At 39.5% G+C, this 21,916-nt stretch overlaps 1 protein-coding gene across 1 annotated transcript in view; it reads right to left on the bottom strand.

Moving 5' to 3' along the window:
- Positions 1 to 21,561, bottom strand: part of LOC111170287 (LIM and calponin homology domains-containing protein 1) — a 107,545-nt gene extending 85,984 nt beyond the window's left edge. The window contains exons 1-5 of the mRNA XM_089911836.1: positions 21,455 to 21,561; positions 16,127 to 16,157; positions 14,022 to 14,132; positions 7,092 to 7,287; positions 659 to 911 (exon numbers count right to left, since the gene is read on the bottom strand). Coding sequence (XP_089767962.1) covers positions 659 to 911; positions 7,092 to 7,287; positions 14,022 to 14,030 — 458 coding nt within the window. The 5' untranslated portion in view covers positions 14,031 to 14,132; positions 16,127 to 16,157; positions 21,455 to 21,561. The remainder of the gene's footprint in view (positions 1 to 658; positions 912 to 7,091; positions 7,288 to 14,021; positions 14,133 to 16,126; positions 16,158 to 21,454) is intronic.
- Positions 21,562 to 21,916: the final 355 nt, after the last annotated feature.

The following is a 21,916-nucleotide window of genomic DNA, read 5'->3' as shown; positions in this document are numbered from 1 at the left end:
CTACGGTTCTTGAAGGCAGGGACTCTATCTTAGCTACCACTGGGTCCCCAAAGCCTAAAAGATAGTACCTAGCATGTAGTAGAAGCTCACTAGATGCATACTTGCTGAATAAATGAATGAATAAATACAAAAACATAATCAGAGATTAGGGGAAAGACTGCTTGTTTCTCTCAAGAGATGAGAAGTCCAATGTTTCTTCCATTTCATTATGACTGTTTCTACATGTGACCCAAGCATGTTCATGCATCCCTTCAATAACGCTTGAGCTCATATCTAGATAAACTTACATCTAGATAAAAGGTCTTACTGCACCTGATCTAACAGGAGTGGGAGTCAGACAGTCTCCACAGAAGGCCATGGATGACAGATGTTCTCAACGTCCTGTCGATAGAGCTAGTTTCAAAAATCTGCTCGTTAAAATCTGCTCATTAGATCAGTATTGGTTGAATACCAACCGTGTGCCAGGCACACCTAGAACAGGTGCCTTCACGAAGCTTATATTCTATCATGACAATCCCTCTCTTAAGATCTGTCCTGCCCACCTCCATCTGTAATCTTACACCAAAGTTCTAAAATGGCTCTTTGAGCTCATTCTTGTCCTGGGGCCATAATTCCCGTACCACAAGCTGGGATGGGAGCAGCGCAGTCCAGGTCTTACCTGAAGGGCCTCTCCCCACCCAGGGGGGAGGTGGCAGTACTCCAGCTCTTCCGGTATTCCTCTCTCTCTGCTTTCTTCTTTCTCAGAGGTGCGGGGACGTAGGCTGTCTGGTTGCTTTTGTTGGGGAGGTACTGGTTAAAAGGCACTGCTGATTTTGGCTCACCGTGGGAAGTCCGCCTCGCAGACATGTCATCCTTCTTCACATCCGGCAGCTTCCGATGGGGCAAGTCGGATTCAGAGTCGCTTCCTCTCCCTGGGAAGAGAGGATGGGTGCTGAGAAAGTGTGCTGGGCTAGCAATAAAGTTCCCAATGGCAAGTATGCAGTACGGGGGATGTGGTTACATCTGTGGGTTCCGGGGATTACTTCCTTAAATTATTCACTTAACAAATCTAAAGTATCAGTCGAAATTAATCCACTCTGGGAAAAGCTCTCCATTCTAATCAGGAAAAAAAAAGTCAAATTAAAAAAAAAAAAAAGAAGAAAGCTTAGCTGTATCTGAGAGTTACAATTAACAACACATTTGCAATAGAACTATACGCCTGCTCAGATCCTTCAACTCTCAGAAGAAGAAACATAAATTTACCAATGGCGTTTTTACTCAGCACCTGTTGTTGCATGTCTTACACTGCGCTAGATATTCTGACAAATAAGAATTATGAAGGATTTATAATCCTTTGTCTTTGAGGTACCTTTAACCAACTCATGAAACACCTGGAGAATATCAGTTATAATCAACGAGCACAGACATATAAGAACTATAGGAATTCAGAAAAATGATCAGTTTGGATTATACCAAGGGTTTGCCTTCCAGGAAACAGCTTGAGTTATCATAAGTGCATATTCCTCTACCTCGGAGCCCTTCCGGGTACCCATAGCTGGAGGCAATCTTTGTTTCCTATGAACACTATGGCCCGAAGGTCTATTTCTCTTCTGAAGCATTATGCTATCTACCTTGTATTTTGAAAATAAGGGCTTTATATCCTTCACACTGTACTTATCACAGTGTCTTTGGGCACAGTGGGTATCCTCAAATGATCAGATGAATCAATGAATTAGTTTGGCTTAAACAGTGTTTTACACAACACAGAGGAATTCAATGTTACCAACGTCAGTCTTTTGTTGGTCAATAGCCCCCATAATTATATTGTATCCTTGTTTCCTGAGTCTCATCTCACCAGATTTCTAAGATCCATTAGAGTGAAATTGTCATGAAAACACAAACTGCTGTGACAGGCAGCCACCGTTTGAATGCTGGTTGAAAACTCTTAATCACTGAGAGCATTATGAAAAGGTTCTTCAACTCCACTGATGGCAAATAGAAATTGACCTCCTTACCCGTGTGAAAAGAACCTTAAACTAAGAGTCCAGCGATGTGGCAGCCTAGCAGAGTGGGTAGTGCAGGGGGTTAAGTCAGATCCACTTCATTTTGAGCTCTGGCACTCATTAGTTTTGTCATTTGTCACTTCACCACTCCAAACCTCAGTTTCCCAATCTATAAAGTGAGGATAATAATATCACCTACTTCATAGTGCTGCTGGGAGGATCAGATACATGTAAAACTCTTGGGTACAGTACTTGGCCCCGAGTAAGTGCTTAACAAACACTGACTACTCTTTATGCCATAATAGTTCTGGATCTGCCACTGATGACCTGTGGGCTCCTAGGCTTGCCTCTAACACACTTGCCTGTCCTTTTTCTGTAAAAATAGGAATGAAATGAATTGCCCTGGAGATAAAATGATTTAATGGCTTTTAAAAAATGGTGAAAGTTAAAGCATTGACCATAAACAAGTTGTTCATTGCTGCAGATGAAATATTCAATTTATGAATTATTCATGCCACTTGCTTTCAGCCTCCCTTCTGAAGTTTTGACCATTTCATTACTTGTTGGTTTTTGATTCATAACTTAACTCCCTTCTCACCCTGTCTTTTATCAAGTCTGTCTCAGTGTCATAATAAAATATTCAGAGCCCCCTGTGAATGCTTTATAACAAACACTAATACTACCTTAACTTGCTAAGCACTTGGACTTGTTTCCCTATTTGATATTATCCCCATTTTACAGTGGTAGAAACAGAGGCCCAGAGAGACCCAAAGAGCCCTTTCTCCATGGCTGGTAAGTTACAGCTCCAGACTCCAGTTTCTGTTCTCCAGATTCCAGCCCAAGAAAGACCCCTAGTTGCTAGAAGGGAGAGAAGCATAGCCCTGGGGAAAGGAAGGATCAGACTTTGCTAAAAGGATGTTGTCATTATGATGTGCACTGTTGCAGTTTCCTAACTTTGGGCACAAGTAGAGAATACATAGCTCCTTCCTCTGCAACACACTTCTCTTGGAAAAATGTCCTTTGCCTAAAGCATCCTGACTAGGGGAAGAACTGTATTTTGCTGAATAAATGAATGAAAGAAAATGATTCTTCAATCAACTATGAAGGCTTAGTATGGATTAGAGTTGTCTCGGTTCCCCCCCACCCCACACACACACCCCGTTCTAAAATCCTGTAATCTATGAAACTTATTTTGGTACAATATCTAAAAACATATTGTCCATAATATACTGAGAGTCTCAAAATAGGTTGTTTAACACATAAACAGATAACCTTTTTTTTTTTTCCCCCAATTAGCCTTTGATGAATGTCTTCAACAGGCACTTCAAGAAAAGTTAATTTGCAAATGCCCTGAGGCAGAGTGGCTCAGCTGAAAGAAGCGTAATGTTTCGGACCTAGAGACCAGGGTCTAATTTCAGCTCCATCATCTACTAGCTGTGCGACTGGGAAATTGAAGCCCTCTGTACCTCAGTGTCCTCACTGGAAATAAGGAGGTGATAATACAGCTCTCCTAGGTTGTCGTGATGATTACAAGAGATGTAAAGCACCTAGATAGTGGCTGGTGAGGTATACTTTCCATAAGTGTTAGAACCCCTCTTATCTCAGGCCAAGACTTCAAAAGATCTTTTTTTTTTTTTTTTTTTGAGGTACACGGACCTCTCACTGCTGTGGCCTCTCCCGCTGCGGAGCACAGGCTCCGGACGCGCAGGCTCAGCGGCCATGGCTCACGGGCCCAGCCACTCCGCGGCATGTGGGATCCTCCCGGACCGGGGCACGAACCCGCGTCCCCTGCATCGGCAGGCGGACTCTCAACCACTGCGCCACCAGGGAAGCCCAAAAAGATCTTGACTTGACTTCACCCTGAAAATATGAAAATGTACTAGGGTGGCATCTCCATCTATGCCCAACATTGCACGTGATGAGGCGGACATACTTTTATCAAAGTCTGATCCTTCCTTTACGCCTGGGCCACATTTCTCTCCCTTCCAGCAACTAGGGGTCTATCTTTTTTTTTTTTTTTTTTTTTTTGCGGTACGCGGGCCTCTCACTGTTGTGGCCTCTCCCATTGCGGAGCAACAGGCTCCGGACGCGCAGGCTCAGCGGCCATGGCTCACGGGCCCAGCCGCTCCGCGGCATGTGGGATTTTCCCGGACCGGGGCACGAACCCGTGTCCCCTGCATCGGCAGGCGGACTCTCAACCACTGCGCCACCAGGGAAGCCCGGGTCTATCTGTTTTTATGTATCTTCACCATACACACCGCCAACCCATTGCTTTTTCATCTCCTCTAACACTCTAATTTCTCTCATTCCTTATTTCTCTCCCCTAACTCGTCTTTTCTATAAAAGATAAGAATATTTATTTAACAATATGCATTATGTTTATAAAATATGTTCTTAATTTTAAAAGCACCTGAGTGGAAGGTTTTGTATTTCCTGTTCAGGGAAGCTTATTAGTGGCCTCAGAAGGCATGCCAGTGAGGGTGAGGGAGGAGCTGGGTACCTACTTAGCAAGCCAGATTGGCTGAATTGACCCTGGAGATCCATAGCCTCCTTACCAGGTGGCTCTCGTGTCCAACCCATGGAATCATGGCACCTCTTACGAGTGTGGCTCTTGATCATCCCTACTGAATGGGTCAGTGGACCTGAGTAATAATAAAATGAAAACTCTCTCTATTGAGCCAATATGTTGTTGGAGAACTTCATGGTAAGACTTTCCCTAATTGACTGTGAGTCCTAGGAAATAAGTTTTCAAGAATTAAAATGTTCTTCTAAATTTGGAAGTGTTTATTAGGACCAGCAATCTTCTTGATTATCATCACTTAAAAAATATACCATAAGCTCTAATGAAATACAACATCTATTTGGATAAAATTATACCACATTTTTTTAAGGCAAATAAAAAACTGTTGTTTTTCTTTAAAACCTTATTAGGTCTTGATTAGTTTACAAGAACATAAGCCTGAAGGTATCAGGCTGATTGGTGAAATCTGTGTGTTAAGACGCTCTTTCATGCATGGTGTTTTGTGAAGCTCAATTTCATGTTTTTCTTTACATGGGAAAAACTTTTATGAAAAGACTCTGGCTTATCAATCTTAACTGCTGCAAACAAAATTGTGCCTCAGCACATATTAGTACAATATTAGTAATTACCATCTCAAATCCCTTCAAGATGTGGCTCATTATAAACTCTGAACCCCTCGAAGCTGGTGACAGAATAAATAAAGGATCTGCATTACCAGTTATTAAAAACTAGGATGAGACAATAATAATTTTTTAAAATAATATGGATGAAATAGTTTGGTTAAAATATGTTTCACAAAAGTAAATCTCCCTTTCAGTTATGTTAAAGGTCAATTAGATCATGCAGTTGGTATTGTAACTTCTAATACTGTGGGTGGGACTTAAGATGTCATGTAAATTTTTAGAAATGTTTTTCAAGCAGTTCACAATGCACCATGGAATTCTTTAGGAGTCACATACGATGTGGCCCTGAGGCTAATCTATTTGTTGGAAAGTTTAAGTACTAAACAAAAGCGTTAGTTCAGTCATGCTAGAATTTGAAAAATCTATTAGGCAAACAGAAAGAAGTGTGGGTAAATTAAGCTTTAGGGTATAAGTTTTTGACTCACGCTTCTTGAGGCTAACATTGTTACACTACTTACAGCGACTTAGGGCACTTAAAAACAATGTTAGGGGACTTTCCTGGTGGAGCAGTGGTTAAGAATCGCCTGCCAATGCAGGGGACACAGGTTCGAGCCCTGGCCCAGGAAGATCCCACATGCCGTGGAGCAACTAAGCCCACGTGCCACAACTACTGAGCCCGTGTGACACAACTACTGAAGCCCATGCACCTAGAGCCCGTGCTCCGCAACAAGAGAAGCCACAACAATGAGAAGCCCGCTCGCCGCAACTAGAGAAAGCCTGCACACAGCAACGAAGACCCAACGCAGCCTAAATAAATAAATAAATAAATAAAAATTACTTAAAAAAAAAAAAAAGACAATGTTAGGATGATTACTTAACCTCTCTAAGATTCATCTGTAAAATATGACTAAGGAATGTTTCACAGAGGACTAAGTCAGATACTGAGTATCTTGTAATATGTGCTGAGGGTTAAATGAGATACCAGGGGTTGAGTAATGAACTCAGGACCTGGGCATGTTAAATACCCAAGTATTTTGGTAACATAGAATTTTATAGCTGCAAGGGATCTTTTAGCTATAAAAGATAATTTTCATCTCAGACAGAAGACTTAAAGTCTCTAGAAACATTAGCTTCAGTCAAGCAATACATGAAAAAGAAATAGACACAAATAAAATTCCCCACCAGCCTAAGTGTCTTTCTGCAAGTTTATACATGCACAGCCAATCTATCTTCCCTTCCTAAAAGCACAAAGGTGCAAGATAAGTAAGGTAAACAGCTCTTGGAAAATATGTGTTCAATTTACATCAGCTTGCATGACCATACATTTTTGTAAAGAAAAATGATCATTCCTTTCAGGTGACATAAAATGCATGGGATTTAAATCAAACCCAGCCTCAGAAGAAACAGGCAGTCTGGGCTGTGTTCTATACGTTAATGGCCACCTGCATCGCTCTAGTCAATGGTCAGGTATCAAAAGCATTGCCCAAACTGTGCCAATTACGGTTTCACAATCCCAAGCTTCAGAGCTTTCCTAAGTGTGTGCAGTGTGTTTCCAGTTTGCTGGAAGTTGATCTACTTTCACTTACACAGTGTGGTACTCACTCAAACATTTCCCTTCCTCGTACCTGGAGCATATAAACCTTCGGCACACTTTATGAGCTAATGGTCTGCACAGCGTCTTGGTTTACTGAGACCCAGGGAGGAATGATGTAACACATTTTCCAACAGAAGATACACTCATTGAGGCAGTGTTCAAACCAGCTGCTGGCAAAGCCAACCAAAATTCTAAGGACCACGAAAAACAACATTAGGAGATTTTTTTTTCCCTACCAGTTTAGAGTTACCAGATTCCAGCAAGGTGGATATGGAGTCTACCTTTCTAGGGCCAATCTCTCGGCTGGTGACAAGGCGGCCCTTGTTAATGTTTGATTCTAAGCTGTGCAGTTTATTAAGGCTCCAACCTACCATCACTGCTTCCCCTGAGGACTACATCTGGCGAAGGTGTCTGCCGGGAACGGGAGCCAAAGGAATCCAGGCTATCGAAGGAATCATCTCTGCCGTGTCGAGGGGGAGAGAGGGAGTCGCTGCGCTCAGAGTCCCAGCAGTCGATGTAGCCACTGTCTCGAATACTACGTTTAGGGCTCTCAACGTCATCCGTCTCCTGTTCAAGAAGAAAAAGAAAGGATTACAGACATCACAGCAACAGACGTAGAGGCTACAAATATCAGGAAAATCAGTCTCCAATGGTCTCCAAAAAATCCTGCATATAGAATCAATCTGGAAAGGCTACGGCAACCAGTTATCAAATTGATTATCATCTACACAACACTTCATTAAGCCTTCCCTGCTGCAACTTTTTCAATCCGAAAATCACACATATTAAAAAAAAAAAAAATCCCCAAGCATCTCGTACTCCACAATGTTGGAAAAAAGAAGTCCAAGGAACTGAGAATAAAAGATCATCAAGTTTGGATTCACAAGAATATAATGACAGATAAAAACAAAAATGAGAAACTAAAACCTTAACCTTGACCCATCTTTCAGGATCCATAACTGCATGTCTGTTCTGGGACCCAGCCCCTGGTTTAGCTGCACAACTGCTTCTGTTTATGCTGTCTGGCTAATGCACACAGCATTTGTTTTTGCAGCAGAATCAGTTCCGTAAAATCCTGGAGCAGCATGCTTCCATCTTCTGCTACCTTGAAGGGAAATTCCTGCTCTGAAAGGGAGCTGTCTTTCTGGGGCAAAAAATTAAAAAAAAAAAAAAAAGCAGCGAAAAATATGCGAAATGATTTTCCTGATGCCTCAGAAGAATCCAGGCATGCTCTCGCGCTCGGCCAGCTCTTGGCACTGGGGGAGCTGAAAGCACTTGTGGCTGACCCACATGTTCAGAGCAGTGAGAACAATGGCTGTCTTTGACAGCCTGTGATTATAAATTCTTTCCAGCGCAAGCAGCACATACTAAAACACTGAAACTCCAGCAGAAGAAAGGTCAGTCAAAGCCATCCTCACCCTCGAATTATAATAAAAGCCTTGTTCCCGCCAGTGTCTTAGCATTAATTACAAGAGTCCAAGCTGACGAAAACAGAAATAACTCCGGTCACTCAAAGATAAACCTCAATTTAATCTCTCCCAGACTGTTGCTTAAAATCAGGGCTGTGAATGACATCCGCAAAGACTGGAAGGTCCCACTGAAGATTTCCTGGGATTCTCAGGCAGGTCCCCTCCCCATTCCCCATAGAAAAGAAAAAAAAAAAAATTCTCCGTGGTAGCAATTTTGGAAACTGTCTACACTGACTAATATGCTCGCCGGAGCCAAAGCCTTTTAGGAAGTGCCTTTGCCAGCTGCTTCTATCAATTATAACCAGATCCTCTGACACACTCCCCAGCAGGGGGCCCTTTGGGGGGACAGAGCAGCTGTAATTCACAAGGCATGCACAGTGGTCTTGCATCAGGAGAAGGAGTAGGAAAAAGGGGAAGGGCAGGGTTGAGGGGGGTACCCTGCTGCAGCCACACCGAGGACCCGATTAGTGCCCCTGAAGAACAGGTTGTCAAACAGCCTAGGTGACTACAGATGACATGACCCTCCCGAGGAAGGCAGAAATTCCAGTTATGGAAATTAAGGTATTTTAGTTTACTCGTAGGTCAAAATTAACCAGGACTTGTACAAAAGCCAGGCCTGACTAGCAGGAAAAAGAATTCATGACTAACTGAAAAGTATACATCTAAATTGGATATGGTTTTGCATTTAATTTCTTTGGAAATGCAAGTAATTATCTTGGATTATTTATCCACTGAGAATAGGCTAAATGGCTAATGTTATTGAACACTTACTATGTGTCTGGGGCTATGCTTGATGCTTTCTCTATGCTCTATTCTTTAATCCTCACAACCTGCTCCCCAGTGATGGGGTTACCATTGTCCCTATTTTATAGAGGAGAAAAGAATCAGAGAGGTTGAGTAAATTGACTCAGGTCACACAGTAATCAGCAAAGCTGTGATTCTAACACAAGACTCTGTCTTCAACTACCAAACGGTAAAACCTGGCATTTGATGAACTTTGGTATAGTTACAGCTGTCAACAACAGCATCACCTCTCCCAGCGGCTGGACACTTACTGCCTGCTTACTCAGTGGATGACACTAACCTGGATAATGTCCCTTCGCTAAACACTGTTTATGCCTAGATCACCAACCTATACGTGCTGCAAAAGAGAGACAGTTTAGAGTAGGTTAAAAGCATGGTCTTGGAAGCTCAGCTGACAGTTTAAATCCTGGCTCCACCCTTTGTCAGCTGTCTGACCCTGGGCAAGTTATTTTACCTTGCCCAATTTCAATTTTCTCATCTGTAAAATAGAGCTAATAATATTTATCTCATAGTATTGCTGGGAAGGTTAAATGTATTACTATATGGAAAGCATTCAGAAAAACACCTGACGCATAAGTGCTCGAAAAATGTTAGCTGTGTTATAATCACACCTATGTATTCATCTGGCAGGTAAATGTCAATATATAAATCATAGAAAATTTATAAATGCAGTTAAGGACATAATCTTATATACACACTGGTACTCTTCTATCTCCTTCTCCATTTATATCCCATAACTAGATGCCTTGGGCCCAATTTCCCATCAGGGAGGGCAGACACTCAGGAAGTCGAGCCACTGGTAACATCTAGAAATGACACAATTTTACAAGCTGCTTGGCACAGAATTACAAAACTGGATTTTCAAGAAAATAATATCAGGCAAGTTTCCCCCAACACCCAAATGTCTCCCCCACCCTATCCTACAGACCACAGGAGAACAGAAAGGAAAAAGAGAAAGTTGACATGCTTCTTGGAGCTCCAGCTGCTTTCTTGCAGCCAGTTATGGGAAAGAAAAACAAAAAGGCCGTTCTGTTCATGACTTTGTAGAAAGCCAAGAATTAAACCTTGGGTCAAGTGAGAGCTGGAAGCTGAACGGCAGGGTCAGTTTGACAAGTGAAAACCAGGCCACCTGTGGCCATCCTTGGCCAAGCTGGTCCCTTAGAAACCTCAGGGTGAAGCAAGAGCCTGGCTCTTTAGCCAGAAATAAAGATTTGGACATCCGCGGGATGAACAATTTTATTGGATTCCATCAAGTCACCCAGAGGCAAGCTTTGGGAGCAGGGTTAGAAGATATAAACCAACACAAAGGCTAGCACAGTCTAAGTGCTCTGTACTCGGGGTCTATTACGTCGTCTACGCTTTCCATCTAGATGCCCAGTAGTGGCATCCTGTCTTCTACAGAGAGCACTCCAGGGAAAGGGGATACGACTCAGATCTGTCCATTGTGCTAATTGCTGGTTGTTCTAGTAAAAGTGTGTTAATGAATGGGGTGTGAATTACTAGCTCCCACAATATTTTTGGATTATTTTACTCATCTGTCCTCTTCTTATCCTCCTTTGTCAGAGATAATGAGAACCAGCTACAGTTGGTGACTGACTTCTGGTATCTGAGAAACTCCAGATGCCTCTGTTTTACCACTCACCATTTTCTGCTTCCTTTGTGATTTATAAGGTGGCTAAATCCTATTCTGCAGTGTGTTAGGTTCTACTTTTCCAGCCTGATGAGCCATCTCTACCCACCATACTCTCGTTGGTGAAGCAATTCATTCCACAGATACTGACTGAACATTGTCTATGTGCCAAGCACTGTCTTCAGTGCTGGGGACACAATGTTATGCAAATTCGATAAATTCCCTGTCCTCATGGGCCTTATGCTCTAGCAGGGAAGGCAAAAAACAAACAGAAAAATATACAAATACAAATTTGTATACAAACACAAATTTGAATACAAAGTTGAATGGTAAGTATCATGAAAAAATAAAGCAGGTTAACGGAAGAGAAGTTGATGATGGCTGCTGCTCTAGGCCAAGGTCTTGTACTTGTTGGCCCATCAAGCTCCCCCCTCTTTAACCCCTTGTTCTGATAGCACCCTCTGAGACAGTACTGGCTTAGGCCAATCATGGTATCCCCTGTCCCTGGTCACACTGACTGGTTCAGGGATAGGACCCACACTGGACCAGAGTACACCCTAGGAATTTTAAAGCTGGGGCCAGGGAGAAGAATTCCTTGCCTTCTGGGCAAGAAGCTAGGAGCAGATAATCCCAGGGATGCTGTTGGCCATGGTCTCTGCTATGAGAGAGTGTTTGCCTACTGGAGGAGAGGATGAATTCAAGAAGAGACCGGAAGAGAAGAGAGACAGAAAGAGAGAGGAAGAACCTAGAATGTTGACTTTCTAGTTGCAGGTCCTGAGATCTCTAGGGCCACCCTTGTCCCTACAGTGCTCCCTTTAATCTCACTATTCTCGTAGTAATTCCCCTTGGTTCAGCTTAAGTGTCCCTTCCTTTGGGAGACTTTCTCTGACGTATCCAGGCCCAGTGAAAGGCCATTGTCATGATGCTTTCAGAGACCTTTTTTGTCTATAGCAATAGCAACCTACTACGAACATCTACTATGTGTCCGATGCTTATGTTAAGGGTTCTACATGTGTTCCTTGCACTACAGAACTTAACAAGTTGTACCACAGTTAATCATTTTTATGCACATTTCTCCCACTAGAAAAAAATGAATATAAAAAAATTTCAGGCTAGCCTCCTTTGTGAAAGAAAAGCTTTTAATTTCAAATTTATTTCAGCATGTATATGTGCAGAAGAGATTCCAGTTGTCTCTCAATATCTGTTTTCCATTTCTTCTCCAGTGAAAATACACACAGTTTTTAAATGAAATAACATCTACTTTCCCCAAGTCTTTCCTTGCAGCTAGGTATGGATACGTGACCAAGTTCAAGTCAATAGGATGTGAGCAGAAGTGTAGTGCATGACTTCCCAGAAGTGTGTTTAAAGGAAGGCATAGGCCTTTCTTCTCCTCAGCCCTCCTTTCTCCTGGCGCAAAGGTGGACGTGAAGGCTAAAGCCTGTGCAGCCATCTTGGACCAGCAGGTGAGTGTCCGTGAGCTGAGGACAGTAGAGTAAAAAGACAGAAGGAGCCTGAGCCCTTGATGGTCACAGGACCCTCACACTAGCCCTGGACTGCTCATGTCCAGGCCTTATGTGAGTTTGATATAAAACTCTATCTTATTTAAGCCACTGGCGGAGTTGTCTGCATTTCCCAGTTAAACTCAATCTTAATTGATAAAATGAGATAGTACACACTTTAGATAAATCTAATATTTTCAGGCATTGGATAGACCTGTGAAATTCAGGTCCATTACTCTCTTTATATAGAGACACCACTACTCTCTTTATACGGGAACACCACAGCTGGCCATTTTTAGTTAAGTCGCGCTTTGGCCAGTGATACTAACTGCTCCCTCATGTCCTGTGATGTCATCTATATTCATTTAAAAAAAAAAGTAACAGCTGTTCACAACAACAGGTCATTTCAAGGCAGTTGTTAGTAACCAACTGTCTCACTAGGAAGGGAAGTTAGGAGAGCTGCAGAGACCAATAGCTGCTCAGATTATAGAGAAGCTGGACTAGTGGTAAGAAACATCAGTAATGAGAAGAAATCAGATTCCAAGAGAAATCAGCAGGGAAACTATGAGGCAGAGCTTTTCAATAGTTTAAAACAGATAATCCATCTATCATTGTCCAAGTCCAAATTTAACATAAGACCAGCAAACATTTAGATTTCACAAATCCATACTGAAACTTACCTTTGTATTTTCCCTAAGTATCCTTTATTGAGAGAGATGAAAGATTAAAGGACAAATAAGGGTTAAGACTAAGAAAAAATGTGTTGTGTTTGAGTGGTGTGTTTATTTTATTTTTCAAGGAATTTAGCTTCAAGGACTTTGTTTATATGTGTTATGACTAATATGAAAGCTTTGTCCATTTATACATATATGAGCCGGCCTGGTTCTAGCCAAATGCAAAGAATTATTAGAACTATTAGCTTTAAGGAAAAAAGAATAAATCATTAGAAAGTTGGAGCAAATTCTTGCTTTCAGTATTAAAAGAAAATCCGTAAAATACAGAATGTCTCTCAACGAGGTCTCATTGGTGCATTTAATTTGCATGTTAGAGAAAAGAGGAAGAAGAAGGTCTTAATTATATATGCTGCACTATGGGTCTTATCCAAAACCCATGGATGCTACTGATTACAAATGAGCCTTACCTATTCACTAAGGCCTGTTGGGTGAGGCTGCTCCCGGGGAATACTTTATGCTAGTACTTTGGGTGAGTTAATGTACACTGCTGAATCCTAAATAGGAACACATAGGCAGCCACACAAAAAACACTGCACTGTTTCTTGGACAAATTCCTACCTTAGGTCAGTCTTTCCCATAATTAAATACACAAATAAAGCTTTGACTATTACAAAACATGTTTTCCAAATTTCCAGGTCATTCAAATGCAATGGTCATAAAATATGCATCTTTGAAGAGAATGCTTCTAATTTTTCAGAGCCCATCTGGAGTGGGTACCCAGGCAAGAACTTGGCTAATGTAACTTCACCCACACCAAGGCCCTGATGGGTAAGCAAAATGACCTTTAGGATGAAAGTGCAGAGCAAGTCTTCATTTTTGTATAATGCTGTATTGTTTAATTCAGGCATTATTCCCCCAAGAAAATAAGCACTGAGCTCTTTGGTATCTAAAATCATATACGGACGGATTGAACTTTCTCTTTTGGAATTAAAATTGGATAAAGCTCAGATCTCCCATTCTCAGAAGGGAATAAAAGTTCAGGTAGGCGTGGGTGTATGAGGCAAAGATGGCATTGGTAAGACAAGCGGTCATTTCCTTGAGTGCACGACATATTTGGCCTGTGCAATTTTACCACGTGAAACTGTAAAGATCTTAAAAACAAGCAAATGTGTTGCTTTCCCACCTTGTCTGAACGTCATGGGATGAAGAAGAAAAGTCAAGTTACCTTCCTCATCTGAGCCAGCAAGCCTTCGAACTCCTTCAGGTTTAGCGTTGTCCCACTGTAAGATGCACAGCTATTCGCTGCTTTGCCCAGCCAGTAAATAGTCACTAGTACCTGGGAAAGAGAACCACGCACAAAGAATTACTTTTAAACTAAAGAATCAATAATGCTTCCCTAACAGGAAAGCAGGAGGAGAGAATGTGTAACATTAATTTACAAAGCCCACCATCCATGAGGTATCCATTCTAGGTAAAATCATTTTAATAAGGACCCAATGTTGCATCGGTCAACACAAACACGATTCAGTAGTTAAAATAAGACTCCAGTTTTAGGAAGAATTTGGTTGTGAGAATGTGATCTATAAGACAGCAAGGAGGAAAAATAAACCCTCCAAAATTATTTTCATGTCATGAAGGCTTCAAAACCAGGAAGCAAAATTTTTCAGAAACTCTGGAGTCTTTCCCCAGACCAGCAATGGAACAGGTTGTCAATCCCTTTTGAGAGAGGTGCTTTTAAAGGCCCATAATTTCTACTTGTGGGCACAGAGGTTCTGCTAAGACCACTGGCAAACATTTTTCAGAGGAGTGATAAAGGTTAATTAGTGGTTTCCAGCACAAGATCAACAAAATATATCTAATTAAAGTCAGAAGACAGCAATGTAATGAAGAATGCAATCTGCAGAGACCTAGTTCTGGGGGTACGGTTAGATTCCTATTAATCTGAGATGGGAAATTTTTAGCCTGGTCAAGACTACTGCCAATTAACAGCCTTGGATGTTTAAGAATGTCTATGAATATTCACTGGTCTGAAGCTACAGTCCTAGGTTAACATTTTGTTCTGTCTTTCCAAAGGAACTGTCTGCAAAAGCAAAGGCCCTTTACATTGACTTTCCCACAGAACCCAACAGGGGTCAGCTGAAGATGAGCTCCTTAAAATTGAATTATTGGGATCTGAAGCCTATGGAAAAGCTAAGGCTATTATTTTGTTTTCACATTTGGTCTTATTGCTTCAACTAGGCTGGGAAGTATTTATTGTACCTCCCTCTACTTGGCCAGAAAATGCTTTGGACAATGTGATATATATACATGCTTCCGATGGCAACAGGCCCAAGATATGGTTATGTGCATCATTGCTAGGATGTGATCTGGTTTTCTACCTCTGTGGGAAAATGTGACTTTAGGAATACTTCAAAACTTCCAGAAATTCTTTTTTAACTGATTGCTTACAAATAACTTTCCAGAGAGCAGAAAATTGCGAATGTCAGGACATGAACTCGAGCCATAAAATAACTAATGTGTGCTAAGAGTATGAGGCTCTCTTGAAAAGTGTAATAGGAAAACGGCAGATAGAACTGTGTTGTGTTTTAGATTATGGGGTTTCTGTTTAAAATTGTATGATGAAAAATGTCAAATATCCCTGGTTTTATAGAGGAAGAAAAAGAAGATAAGAATGAGAATGTCAATCAAATATAATAGCACCCTGAAAATTTCTTTAAAAGGGGAGGGTCACAGCCAATTTTAAAATTTTATATACATAAGGTCATTTCTTACATTCTTCAATTTAAACTTAAAATAAAAGAGCACTAACATACTTGCCTTGGAAAATAAGATCTAACTCTAAAAAGTTGATTTTGGAAGGTACTAATAAAAACTCAAAAGATTAATAGGAAAAAAACCACAAAAGGTACAGGCCCACAACGGTCAACACTATTTATATTATGCTAATCTTTTCCCCAGAACAACTTGCCCAACTGCTTAATTTAATAATCCCATCTGTGCCTACCAATGGCAAGGAAGTAATGTTAGTGCTAAAACAGATCATTCTGTGTTTAAGAAACCAAATTACAAATGGAGTGCAAGCTTTCATTTATTTATTTCTGGACTAAGCCCTTATCTAATTAAAGAGACCACCCCTCCCCGCAAAATCTACCATTTTTATTTCTATCAGAATCATTAATTATTCTATCAGAAGCACATATAATTGTTACCTAAGAAAGATTCTTTCTAGCAAGGCATTCGAGAGGCATTGAACTTAATGAGCTAACTTTTACACTTGAACCATCAAAGTTAGAAGGAAGAAAGTTTGGAAAGTGAAATTAAAACACTTACATTTTTCAGCTTCCTGCTATAATCAAGGCTCCTAGTTTGGAAAAAGGAAAAGAAAATATGATCAGTTTCTTCACTGTGATCTTCCCTTCAACACCTTTAAGATGTATTTGAAAGCTAACATATATAATGAAATCAGCAGAATATATTACTTTTAAGGTCTATGATTAGTGATTTCAGGTACTAAATAAAATTACTTAGAAAACAAAATACAGAAGGATAAGGTGGAATTAAAGTTCCATAGTGCACCATGGAAGGATGAATGCTCTGTAACATCTGGAAAATGAAGAATTCCATTTAAAACTACCACTGTTTATATTTGTATAATCAAAGCTTAACTGTAAAAGTAAAATTTTGCCTTGGTTATATATCACTGTCAAATTGAAATCTGACTGCACTTCCAAAATCTTCTTTATACAAGTACTTTTAAAGAAGTTCTAAAACCTTACCTAATTAAAGAGACCTGAAAATATATGTAAAAGAGGCAATGCTATCCTAATACTTGTTCTTTTCTGCTATGGACATAAATCAGTGCTGGGGAATTAGCCATAAGCAAGAAAATATGCATGCTATGTTCAAATATACACACATGCATTCTTAAATATACATAAATGTTTATTCTCAAACTATAAACAAAAAAAGCTATTTGGTGGTACTTTCTACATATTCATACAGTGAAATATAAAAATTTCTCCCAAATTATTTCAAAGTTTCTTTAACATGTCAACAAAGAAATACTAGGAAAATAAATGCTACACTTCTTTTTTCCACAGAACTTCAGTGGGGGGGGGTGCTGGGGAGGGAGAATGTAATTCTATTATATAAAAAAGAATTCCTCCAGATATTTAGATCCCAGTTACCTTATTGCTGCATACTCTGACCCAAAGTACGTATTAATGAATAGATACACAATTTTAAGTCAATTGAGACTTGAGGGACTAGAAAACAATGTAGTCTATAGTCTATACTAATCTAGTCTATACTAAGGAGATAAACCATCAACAGAGACTTAGACTGTAAGAAGCAGTGGTCCAATTTGGATTTGATTAAGAACATGTTTTCATATTCCCCCCTATTAACAGAAAGAAAGATTTGTCATTATCTGCTTAGATATTTGCTAGGATTTAAAATAATTTAACAACAGTAACAGCAGCAAAACCAGATGAAAACAAAAATCTACAGAAGATTTGAAATTTTTGTGAAAAACAACTTAAGAACAGGGAACATAAGGCTTTTTCTGCACTGCCAATGACTGTTTTTTGACTAAAATTGTGACCCAGTTCTAAAAAAAAATCACGCTTGGCACACAGTAGGAGCTCACAAAATATTTGTTTGAATGACTTCCACGTAACAACCAATTACGTGAAAATGCTCCCACATTTTTCAGAGACATCCTCGGGAGCAATCCAAAGGCTTTCCTCATTTTCATCCAATTGCTGCGATTCCCTGGAATGATACTTGCTGCATGCCCTTCTGGATTATGTTTTCATGTCCCATCAAGGTCGTCTGGCACCCATTACAGTAGAGTTCACGAAATTACACACAGAGTAATCATTTGCAGTTTTCCCTCTTTCTTTCTTTCTAGTCTACTCAAGTTACTTCTCAAAAAAAAAATAATAAGAAAAATTACCCACAATAAAAGCTAATCTAAAGAGTATTTTTCAAAAGACAATTTCAAAAAGCATCAAAATTTCCTCTTTGGGATCTACCCCTCTACCTATTGCTTCCACCATTAATTGGTGTCAGTAGGGGGTTCTCCATCTCTGCTAATGTTTGGCTCAACTTTCAGAGGGGAAAGCAGAAAAATATAGCAGTTCTACTCTCATCTCCCATAGCTATGAAATCTACATATGTTGCAAATGTCCCCTGGACAGTGCCAAGTTAAACCAGCATCACTTACAGAAAAGTTGTGAAGCAGATAGCTCATTCCATGCCCCAATCTTCCCTAATACTAGAAAAGATTTTCTAAGTACCAGAAATGAATTTATGGCATAATTTTTAATATAAAGTTCTTTATGTGCTTCTAAATATTCATACAGTGAAATAAAAATGTTTTCTCCATAATTATGCCAAATTCAACAACCTACAACACTTGTGGACCACCCCTCCCACCACGCTCGTCCTTGCTCATTACCCTTCTACCACACTGGCTGGCCACTCTTCTTTCTCTTTCTAGACATCAAGTTTGTTTCTCTTCCCAGCCTTTCTACCTGATTCCTCTGCCCTGAATACCCTATAGATCTCAGCATGTCTGGCTCTTGCTTCCCATTCATGTCTCAGCTGAAATGCCACATCTTTAGAGAGACCATTCTTGACCACCTTTCTTTTTTATTTCCCCCCTGTTTGACTGAGATATAATTGATATAAAACGTTATATAAGTTTAAGGTGTGCAACACAGTGATTTGATATATGTATATATTGCCATGGTCACTATCTTTTACACCATCTATTTTATTATTATTTTATTTTCTTCTCAGCACTTATCACTCCCTGCAATTTTTAAAAATTTACTTATTTACTTCCCATTTCTTGACACAGGGTATAAATTCCCTGTGAACAGGGGGCCTGTTCTCTAGTGACTGGAAAGTATCAGACACATAGTAGCTGCTCAGTAAATCTTTGTTCAATTAATGAAAAATGACATAGGGGAAGGCGATGGGCAAGTATTGCTTAACGAAAATAATAGTCTCAAGTGAAGGAAAAACTTGGAAGAAAATGAGGAGAAGAAATGCAAAAATGGGAGACAGATGGAAAGGTATGATAAAGAAGGGAAGGGAAGCATAGGGAAGAGAAGGAGACAGAGAAAAGAAGCAGAGAGAAAGAGAAAAAGAACAGAGAAAAGAAGAGGAGAAGGGGAAGATTGTCCAGTAATTGAGAAGTGACTGTCTGTGTGCCACTGGTCTAAGTGACTTTTTTTCCTTTAGGTTGCTTTCTGTGCCTTTGAACTAAAGTCGCTTTCTTTAGAAGTTGGTTGAACCATCTTCCCAGATCTGCACTGAGAAAGCTTTAGCTAGAATCATACCTGAAAGAACATTCTGTCCAACATCAAACATGCTAACATTCTCATTATAGGGGTCTGGGAAGGAGAAGAGAGGGAGAAAGGAGCACCTAAATACATAATGTAAATATTTACTGAAATAAAAGGAGAAACTGACAGTAATACAATAGTAGTACAGGACTTTAATACCTACTTAAATCAATGGACAGATCATCCAGACAGAAAATCAATAATAAAACATTAGTTTCAAATGACATATAAGATGGACTTATTAGATATATACAGAACATTACAACCAAAAGCAGCAGAATACACATTCTTTTCAAGTGCACATGGAACATTCTTCAGGATGAATACCACACACACACACACACAAAAGAACATTCTGTCCAATTCCATTTTATAGATGAAGACACAGAGCCCTACTGAAGCAAGGGAGCTTGCCTAGGATTATAGACCTGGGGGTAGCAGATGTAGAGGTAGACCTGAGATTTCCCGATGCTCACAGTTTTGTAGAAAAGCAGTAAAGTGATACGAGTTCTGAATTTCTAAAACCAATCAGTCTCAGAAGCCTCCTGGTTTAGTAACATATTGATTTAAAGTGACTCTTAAAAAAAAATGAATGCAGCTGCCAACAGTGTCAAAGTGAACTTTCCTTCACACTCTAATCAATGTGTGTGTAACAAATGATTACCTACCATGTCACACAGTTACTATTGTTTCTGGTCACTTGCCACCCAGGTGAAACTATGAATGTGAGATGAGGCAGAACCTGAAACAATTTCCTAAAATGCATAATGATTTATAGAGGCTGGATTTAGGCACAGAAATAAATGGAGCATGTGAGGACTAAAATGAGGTTTATGGTGGTTTACATATTCAAATATCATAATTTTTATTCTGTTCTTTTTACACTTAAGTAAAAATTTTCCATGAGAAGTATTAAAGAGAGGTCAAAAGGTACAAACTTCCAGTTATAAAATAAATAAGTCATGGGGATGTAATGTACAGCATGACAACTATAGTTAATAACACTGTATTGCATATTTGAAAGTTGCTAAGAAATTGCTAAGAGAGTAGATCTTAAAAGTTCTCATCACAAGAAAAATAAACTTTATATGGTGACAGATGTTAACTAGACTTATTGTGGTAAACATTTTGCAATATATACAAATATTAAATCATTATGTTGCACACCTAAAACTAATATAATGGTGTATGTTAATTGTACTTCAAAAAAGAAAAGGCACATTGACAACAGAGAAGTGCTTTTTACATAATCAATCATGGCTGACTCTCCCTTATTCCCAGTCATAAATCATAAAATCCAAAAATCATAAAATCCAATATGAACTCCAACTTGATTTCATTTAGTAGTTTCAATTATTTTTCCCCATCATTAAGAAAAAGCCAGTATCGGCAAATAGCAAAAAATTAACAGCTCTGAATTTTGGTTTCTTTCTCTTTTCTGTCCTTCTATGATAAAATGACCCAAAAGTAATCAAAAGGAGAAGTATAGCCAGTCCAAAGATGCTATCTATGTAATCAAGCTTATTATTAAAGCATATTAATGCCAAATACTGTTTGACTAATTTCAAAAAGGTTTTATCTGAATTTGGTAGAGTCTAAAGAACTTTTAAACTACAGGAAAGTTGCCTCTACCATCTCAAAAGGACTTTTCATCTCATTACTCTGCTCATGAGCTATTTCTTCATAGAGAAGCACATTGCCTTTTCTTTTACTATAACATTCTTTCCCAAGAATTCTTTGGCCCCAAACATGGCTCACTGAGTAAATACAGTCAACAATAGCCAAATGGCCAATGATCCATCTTCAAAGAACTTGATCACTGACACATATGAGAAAACAGTTACAAATGTAAATGAAGAATAGATTTTTCCATAATCTATTGACTTCTTTGTATAATAAACAGAGTTCAAATCTGTTTAGGAGTTTGCAGTCTTCCAGGAGCCTATTCATATGCCCAACTGGAGCCAATAAAAGCTTTTTGTCTAACCCAAACAGATTTGTGCATATTTCTCCCTTGCCTCTCCCTCTGTTAAGTTTCACTTAACATTTTCTTCCCTTTCTCTAAAATTCTAACTCTATGTACATGATTTTTACATTTCAAAAAATTATGTTTGATCAGAATGAAAGCTATACACAAGGGAAGGCCAATGTGGTTTATTTTGAAAGCTAGGTTTTTACCTTCACATTTTGATTTTATTAGGCATGCCCAATTCTCTGCCTCTTAGACCTTACATCATCATCACAAAACTGCAAATCAAACCATAAATGGGTTTCCCTTGAACATAAATCATGCATTACTTACTTGACTGTTACTCTGTTGGACGTATCCTGTAGGTCACTCGGGTCAAAAAGTTGAGATTCTTTAAGGCCGAGCTCTTTACAACCTCTCAAGAATAATATGATATTGTCCTGGAAGGAAGAAAAGAAATCCAAGTCTATATTATTTTATGAACCAGCCTTTCTTCTTTAATAGTCCAAATTACTGGAGGGATGTCAGTCATTAAGGCAGTGAGAGTCAGGTGTGAGTCATGGCCTGTTGGATAATAAAATCATACCTCATTAGGAAATGCTGTAATAAACAGACACTTCAAACTTCTAAACCCGCAGCTATGTCATATTCATTTTTTTCCCTTTATCTTTTCACCTTTGTATAAAACTGTAAGTTAAATGCCATTGGAAAGTAGAAATTAGCAATTTGGGGGAAATAGTACTCAAAACCCATGAATTCCCTATTGCTTCAAAGTTTTGTCCATGTCTTATTGCC

This window comes from Delphinapterus leucas, chromosome 5 (genome assembly GCF_059928025.1).
Source record: "Delphinapterus leucas isolate spDelLeu-1000000601 "Yukka" chromosome 5, BTC_Dleu_Yukka2, whole genome shotgun sequence".
Taxonomy (NCBI): Eukaryota; Metazoa; Chordata; class Mammalia; order Artiodactyla; family Monodontidae; genus Delphinapterus; species Delphinapterus leucas.
The sequence above is the reverse complement of the archived record's forward strand: the minus strand, read 5'-3'. Positions and strand labels throughout refer to the sequence as shown.